General features: G+C 39.6%; 1 protein-coding gene across 1 annotated transcript in view; it reads left to right on the plus strand.

Moving 5' to 3' along the window:
- Positions 1-6,518, plus strand: part of asz1 (ankyrin repeat, SAM and basic leucine zipper domain containing 1) — a gene marked incomplete at both ends in the record, with an annotated part of 31,274 nt that extends 24,756 nt beyond the window's left edge. The window contains 3 exons of the mRNA XM_084059485.1: positions 39-144; positions 566-679; positions 6,357-6,518. Coding sequence (XP_083915611.1) covers positions 39-144; positions 566-679; positions 6,357-6,518 — 382 coding nt within the window. The remainder of the gene's footprint in view (positions 1-38; positions 145-565; positions 680-6,356) is intronic.
- Positions 6,519-8,953: the final 2,435 nt, after the last annotated feature.

Consider the following 8,953-nt stretch of genomic DNA (forward strand, 5'->3'; position numbering starts at 1 on the left):
TGTGTGTGTGTGTGTGTGTGTGTGTGTGTGTGTTTTAGGAATGAAGAGATTTATAATTTCTTGATTAGCCTGAAGCAGCAGTGTTGCTATCTGACAGAAACTGTACAGGACGTCATCAACCGCTTCCCACGACGAACTTCTGAGGTATGCTGTGTCTGTCTGGCCGTCACGGTCTGTACGGTCTTCTTTCATTCCTTCTACATGGACTGGTCTGTATCTGCTAACTCGGAACAGACCATGGGCCGCTGATAGCCAGGTTGTTAATGTATGTACTACATAGGCTCTAATGGCTGACAGCTTGCCCTTGATTCGATTCCCGGGCGCGGCGGACTCTTCTGCATGTCACTTCCCGACTCGCTCACCCTGTTTCCTGTCTCTCACTGTACTGAGACTATAAATAAAAGGCAATCATATCCCCCCCCAAAAAAGAACTCAGAACAGACCATAAACCCTTTAAACTGACCACCATGTCCTTAAAAAACTAAATGAGACTTACACAAGTTGCTAGAGTAGACTGCCATAACTTCATCATAATCGTCTTAATTGTGTTTTTGTCTCCATGTAGCTGGTTCTGTCCCTGGACCCTAAGAAGGAAGCCCAGGCCATCTGTAACGATCTGGTTGGACAGATTGGAGACCTGCAAAAAGAGGTCATCTGCCTTCGCAACTTGATGCGCCAGGTCAGCTCACACAACTTGCATGTACACACATTTACACACATGCTGGTGGAGTGCAAGATGATTACATACTTGCATATGAATTAGGTGTTTGACATCTTGATGTTTTCAAGCTGTTTGTCAAACAGACAGAGAGGCAGTATGGGTTGTGAGTGTGCATACCTGTGGGTTCAGTTCACCATTTAATCTTGCGCTAGTGTGTTTGTGTGTATTCAGAGGAGCTCCTAAACATAGGTGTGTACATGTGTGCACCTGTCCGTGTATGTGTGTGTATTTCAAAAGGAGAGAGTGGTTCCTGACAGGGCAGAATCCTCACAGCTCATAATTCAGCCGTGCTGTGACACTGGCCTGTCAGTGCACAGACAATATGGGGGGATTGGGGGTGAAAAAAGGGCTGAGAGGATGTAAGCTTGCACTTGACTAAATAGCACAAGCTCAAGTGCCACCGCATGCTGAATTGTCACAGCGAGCTACCTCACTGCTTTGCTATTGTCTCAAAAAGGGCCAAAGCTCAACCATCAAACATGGTTGCTGCTTGGTGGTTTGGTAGAACTCTTGGTTGTGGAGACACCAAAGTTTATCCGGGAGAGACGGAACCAAAACACAGAGCGGAAAATGGTGATCCTCAACGGTTCACACATACTGGCCAGCAGCACCTGGCGTGTTCTCAGCCAAATCCCAGCAGGTCTACTATTTTAATGTTAATGTATTTATTAACTCAAGTGTTGATCAAATGCACAAAAAAAAGTCTTTGAACAAATAAGGCTATAAAACAAATCGCCTGGCATCTTCATTGACCTCCTTATCGAACCTGACAAATGCCCAGTGATCATTTATAATGTGGAGATTAAGCATGGCCAAAGCTGAGCTGCTTGTGACAGAATTCATTGTAACAATTATGAAATTGTCTAGCTTATAGTACTGTCTGTCTAGACAAGACTTGCTGGGTTTAAATACTTATGGCCCATAGAATAATAAATAGATAGGAAATAAGCGCCCTTCTTCCATAGAGTCAGCATACCTTGCTGGAGGACCCGATGACACTTATTTCCACGCCGGATACAGACACATCAGTGGGCTGAGCAGAGATGATGTGCGGGTGGTGGTGGCAGACTAGCAGTTGAATGAAATCATGTGACTGACAAAGTAGTCATCTCAAGATAAGGTTTTGTGTCATTATTTTCATGATTCCATATCTAAGAGTGTCTGTATTTTTTACAGTACGAAAATCAATACCTTCGGGATTACTAAATACCCTGGTATACCCTTTATAGCCCAAGCCTAATCGAGGCACTGTACATACAGTACATTGAGTTAAATATACCTAATAATATAAAGGACACCAAGAGAAAATGTGAATTGGTCTATCAGTATCATGGTCTATCTGTATCATGATTGTATTTATAAGTCTTTTGCCCTTCTATGGTGATATGGACAGTTTCAGGCTGTAAACAATAATGCACCTGTAGTGAATTTTACCTCATTTTGTGAGCTTAGTGTTTGTAACGGTTTCCCTGGGGAAACTACATCAACTATCAAAGAAACAGCTGTTGGCTATCTAGCTAGCCTCCTGAAAAAGCATAACAAAAATAATAATTATAATTAATTAATATTCATTATTTTGTATTTAAACAGCTGACAGGATGTTGACATGGGTCTCGGAACAACAACAACATGCACTGTAATGTTTAAACTGTCGGCTGGTCCTATAGGTATTGGGGGCAACAGTGATGGCAGTGGGCTGGACAAGTGACAGAGGCTAGTTGTGTGGTGTGTGAGGAAGGTGGGGGACCATAGGTTGTGGTAGTGTTTGGATAGGGTATAGATTTAGATAACGGCATTACTTAATAAATCATGGACTCGCAGCTATCTCACCTGCCACTATCTTACTAGCGTGAGGTTGCTTTAGCATGTCACATTTAAGGTCTGATATCTATGGGGTAGGGTAGGTGTGGAGGGACCTAGCAGTGATGATGGTGTTGAACATAGCTGTGTGGTGGAACCTCAACAGTGCCAGACAGGAATCTGATACTGAAGCCCAGTTAAAGAGCCACTGACTCTCAGCCCAAAGAGGAGGGGCATCGTGAACACACGCATTCACCCAAACGCAAACAAACAAACAGACAGACATGATACTCAAAAGGGATTTTTCACTTTCAAACATGTTTAGAGTAATTTTATCGTCTACTCGGGCGATGTGATCACTTTCAAACATGTTTAGAGTAATTTTATCGTCTACTCGGGCGATGTGAGCACCCCAGTTTTAAGTTTCTTGATTCAGTATTTAGATATTTTATATTATACCCATTGTCTGATTAAATTAATATCAAATATCTAAATACTGAATCAAGCAACTTAAAAACTGCCTGGGGTGCTCATAAAAGCCTGAGTAGACGATAAAATGACCCTAAACGTGTTTGAAAGTGAAATATCCCTTTAAAAGGATCCCAGCCTATAAGCCTTACATGCCTTAATACATTGTAATTGCCCTCTATTTAAAAATGGTTAATCTTTTACTCAAGCGGGACGATGCCCGTCGCAAGTTGATGATGTCATTTATCCATGTGTGGTCTCAGTCCTATGGAATTTATGGAATGCATTTGCAAATAAACTTAAAACTTCCTACGGATAATATGATCATCATTTAAATATTTAAAATATGTTTTATTTACACATGCATTCCTTAGGGAATGGACAAATTACATCATCAACTTGCGACAGGCATTGTCCCTCTTGAGTAAAAGATGAACTGTTTCTAAAATAAATAAAATATTTAAGGTGTTTAAAATTTTAGTTATATTATATAATGCGATATAATGTACCAAGGCATATAAGGCTTATTAGCCAGGGATCCTTTTAAAGCCTAGTTGTGCTTAGAGTGTGCTTGATTACACACATACTCCTTGAACCATGCTTGTGCTGAACACACATACTTCTATTATAGTATGATTCCCTGAAAGTGAAAAACAACAAATGAAGTTCTGATCAGAATAGTGGATTGTAAATTTGAATTTTAACAATCGGACACAAAAGGTCCAAAACAACCAATGTTGAGGCTGTAATCTCCTCTAGAAACAGCCAGTTGAATGAGAAGATGCTCATGACCACCATCTGGTGTTCACAGTTTGTCGTGTGTCAAGTGATGTCATGATATGGACCAAACATCTGCAGTATGTGGGGTTCAGTATTGTCATGCTGTCTTTAAATGTCCTAAATTGTGCAATGCAACAATCCTTTAGCGCCACCTTTAGGTCAAATCTTCCACTTGTATAGAACACGTTGGTCCCAAACAAGATAACTTGAAAACTACTGGCTGGATTGCAGTGGATGCTTGCTTCCCAGAGGATGGACCTTAATGATTTTGGTGACCCAATGGACATGTGGTCACAGTGGTTTGATTCCTCTGCGGTGGCTCTAGCTTGGATTGGCACTCCAACAAACATAATTGGTCGTGTTTGCGGGTTGGAATCCAGCAGATGAGGGGCGCCTCCTCAGCATGGAGCAGAGCTGGGAGGGGTGCCGTGTTCCTCCACGTGTTACACCCTCCCGGTGTAACGTGCAACCAAGGGTGCACGTTTGTTTCTTATATAGCTTGTAGATCTACTATTAACAATAATATATATATATATATATATATATATATATACAGTATATAATATATATATATATATATATATTATTATTTTTTGTATTATTATTTATTTTTTCACAAGCCGAGCCCGACCCAATCAACTTGCATAAATTGTCGGCCCGAACCAGCTGGGTCGGGTGCGGCTGAAATTGAGAACTCTAGTTGGACACTTATTTTCCTTACATTGCTAAAAGACGTATAAAAGTTACTTTGACTATCACCTGCAGAGCCACTCGGCTGTTTGTTTGGAAGTTGGCTAATAACTGGGGGTTGTGATCCCTGCAGGGCAGGCCATTTATTTATCCATGCGTTCAATGAAACGTGATATCAGAGATGATGGTGCTTTATACTGGTCTGGACTAGCCTGTCACTACCACAAGACTTCACTGGTCTGAAATACTCATATTACAACTGGAATGATTGAGCAGAACGTGGGGCATGACTCAGTGAAACAGAAGGGTTATGCAACATACGCAGCTCTGAAGCAGCGGGGGTGAAGGCAGCCCTTGATTGTGGTACATGGTTTTGCTGAAACCCCCTCAGTTGTGTGACAATACTAAAAGGCATGGTGGGGCGGTATACAGTTATATTGATGTCTCTAAGAGAAAAGATGATGTGCTGTACACAGTAATGATGTGTCAATTTAAGTCTGAGGGTTTAACTCGGGGAGAAACTAACTCATAAACATCCATTTGGATCATGTTGGTTTTTTTTTTTTCACTGAGTAATTGACTGTGTATAATGTAATTTGTGAGGAAAATGGTGAGCTGTTGGGATGTGAAAGGAAGGTGGAGCCATTTTGATTTAACTACCAGTTTGAGAACCCAGATCGGGAGGCATGGAAAATGACAATGAATGTTAATGTCCGGGAATATAGTGTAATGTGTTTTTTTGTAGGGTAGAAGTGAATTTAACTGTAAATCTCCGTGACTCAGTGTCAGTCTGGTGAATCACAGTGTGACCTAACATGCCTTCACTGCAGGTAGTAATAAAGCAGTCTCAGCTTGACTGTATTTTGGTCATCCAGGAACTGAGGCAATATTTCCCAACCACTTACTATAGCTTTAACTAGAGCAGGCCCCTGGTGGGATGACTAGCAAAAAAGTGGTATAATCCAGATTGGATTATTTAAGGAGGCTTGTACCACCACCACTGCCCTTTTCCCACTGTGTGTGCGTGTGTGCGTGTGCGCGCGCCACTGAGTATGTATGAGCAAGGTGAATGGCCAGATCAAGTGGTTAAAATATTACCCCGTTTTCACATAGCCAAAGTGCAGTAAGTATAGTGGATTTTTTTTAATTCATCTCATGTGAAAATGGAGTGCCGGAGGTTTTGGTGTTTGAAATTTTACAGCAAGCTTCCTAGTATTTTTTTCTTGAATGTAGGCCTACTGGTGGAATTCAATTTTCCCTGTACTGAAAATGCTAGAAATCAAACTACTGGGATAGCGTGATGACGTTGACAAAGGGAAATCACGAACGGTCATCGTGGTCGAGCATGCATTGGTTTCAATAAGAGGGCGAGCAAGTCGCAACACCTGAGGCACCACACAGCTGTTTTTAATATGATTTAATAAGTGGCCGTTTAAAAAAAGAACGATCGATTCAATTGACTTTGAAGATATGTCTTGAGATTTTAGGCTAGAAACAGATCTGCCAGCTCCACCTGTTAACCCCTGTGTCCCTGTGATAATGAATGATAAAGAGAAAAACAAGAAAACTGTTTGCTTATCTTCTGTTCTTTCGATGGATTAAAGTTAGTCTTGCGTGCTTACAGTCACCTCTCGTGCGAATATTAAGTACTGCCGTTAGAAAATAAATAAATAAACGGTCGCTTATCAGACAATACCAGAACTTTTGCTGTCAAGAAGGGCATGTGAAAAAATGTCTGTCCCATTGCCATTCCAGCAAGTTATGCAAAGATTTTTTTGCTGGAAAAATTCTGGCACAGTAGTGAAAACACAGCTATATTGTGTGCATACATGCTCAAATGAAGGTCAAGAGAGTGATTTTAACTAGTGTTTGTGTGTTTCCCTTGTGAACATCTCAGATGGACCAGGACGGAGGCTCCTGTCGGCTTCCTCAGCCTAGTTTCCACGGCAACTGGAGGAGTAGGCAAGGGCTCCTGGCGAGAGGCACCATAGTGAGTGCACTCTGTGCCGGCGTGCTCTTCCTCCTCTCAAGAGCAGCCAAGGGCAACGTTGTTCTGTAGGTGGAAAAAAATTACCAGGTAAATGCTGGTAAATTCTGTTTTTTTTGTTGTTGTTAAATATCTGGCATATTCTATAGCTGGCATATTCTGTTTGTGCAGTTGCACTGTAAGCTCATCCATGGGGTCCAAAAAGTACCTCAAGCTTTATGTTTTACTTACAAATAGTAAGTAGTTTTCTTTCTTAAATTTATGTTTATTAGCTGGACAGGAAAAGAAAAACATTAACCAATTGTGCCTTGGAGGAAGCCTGTTCATAATCTGTTATTTTGTTGTCTATGGTACTAACCTTTTTGTTATCTTGTTGTTTGTTAGTAACACGTTTGTTATCTTGTTTATGTTACAAGACTGATTGGTTGTATTAATATGTATTTTGAGGCTTTGGACCAAACTTTGCAACATAATTTGTTTAAATAGGTTTCTGAGTTGTTGCTGAAATTTGCTGTTATTTTTGTTGTTTTATAAGTTGCTTTATTTTACGTTATTTTGTCAAAATTAAAGAAAATACATTATTTCTAATAACATTCTTTACTTTTCAATGTGTATATGTTTTTGTTATAGTAATGTGAATTGAATAAATTTGTATTTTTTTGTGTGATTTTGACCACTAGAATAGCCCAATCAAATACACAGAACATATGCCATCTCTAGTATTTAATATCACTTATATGTAGTGGTAAATCTAATGTTTTATAGATTATACATAGCCATAGATAGATTATTCAGCCACCGAGAGATTATTATATTATATATATATATATATATATATATATATATATATATATATATATATATATATATATATATATATATATATATATATAAATAATTATTAAAATGTTTTACAGTAGCTCAAGCAAACGCAGCTCAATTGAAACTCCCTGAATTTTCATTATAGAAAATGATATGAACTTGTGTCCCCCAAAAAAATGGTGGTGCCATGAAGTGTGCCCTTTGTTTAGGTTACTCTCTAGGTCATGACCTAATTTATCCCATATAATAGTGAACAGCTATGTCCTATAGCTTTGTGATAAATTATAAAAATATATAGTGAAGCCTAATTAGTGCTAGACAGTTGGTCTGCTAGCCTACTAGATAATAAGGCAGCAACCAATCTGGATTTGTAACCTTGCTGCAAAACAAACGTGTTCAATGATCTGTGAAAGCAACGGGACTAAATCTCCTTCCCTTGCCTGGTGGGCATGTTATTTTTCTTCCACGGAGATCATGAGAAGAATCCAATTTGTCCGTTTAATCGCATCTCGTCAGACCATCCGATCCTCCCCATACAAAGAGGAGACGGGAACACCAAGTCGCTTACATGAAGATGAGATCAAAGGTCCAAGAAGACATCCAAGAAAATAGCTGATCACAATGCATCACATGTGGGCTTGTAGATCTGCTATTTTTGAAATATTTTTGTACATTTTATAAAACAATATTATTTATTATTAGACATTCTGCCTAATGAGTACTTTCTACTTTTGGTACTTTAAGTACATTTTGATACCAATACTTTAGTAGCCTACTTTTACTCAAGTAGGCTAATGAATTCGGGACTTTCACTTGTAACAGAGTAGCCTATTTCTACATTGCAGTATTGATAGTTTTACTTAAGTAAAACATTTGAGTACTTTTTTTTTAGTAATTTGAGTCAGCTGACTAACGAAGAGGAGCAAGCTGTCAAGAATCCAATTTGTCCGTTTAATCGCATCTCGTCAGCCCATCCGGTCCTCATCCCCATGCAAAGAAGAGACGGGAACAGCAAGTCGCTTTAACATGAAGACGAGATCAAAGGTCCAAGGAATCTAACGTGACAATCGCACAGATTCACCCAAGCGACTTCAAAAGAACACAACGGATAATCCAATTGAAATGGACACATCACCTCAAGGTGCGGCTTTGGGAGAATCCGTGGATTTCTATTTTTTTCCCCTCCGAACCATCATTATTCCTCGGGTTTAAAAATGTAGGCTATGGGGGTGCATACATACGGGTGTATCATACCAATGCGTCATGTATGTATGTATGTAGTGTGTGTGTGCGGGGGGGGGGGGGGGGGTCTGAAATATTTGGCACTTCTTGGACGTGCTGGATCCACATTCCTGTAGCGTAGTGGTTCTCAACCTGTGGGTCGCGGACACCTTTTTATGGGTCACGAGTAAATAAATATCACTTTATTTGTTTTTTGTTGTTTCCTATACATATAGTTTTTTATTATTTCAAAACAAAAAACAAACAAAAACTAAACCGACTTAGAAACAAATTCAACAAAGATGTTTTTTTCAAAAAATGTCATACATGAAACAATTTAAATCAAAGAAATTCCATAAATTGGAAAACAGATGTTTTCACTATAGCTTTGGTCCCGGGGAGACATTACATTTCTCTTTTGGGTCTCTTCTCTAAAAGGTTTTGGGAAGCACTGCTGTAGCGCG

The sequence above is a fragment of the Gymnoscopelus microlampas genome (genome assembly GCF_963454915.1).
Source record: "Gymnoscopelus microlampas genome assembly, chromosome: 6".
In the NCBI taxonomy this organism is placed as follows: domain Eukaryota; kingdom Metazoa; phylum Chordata; class Actinopteri; order Myctophiformes; family Myctophidae; genus Gymnoscopelus; species Gymnoscopelus microlampas.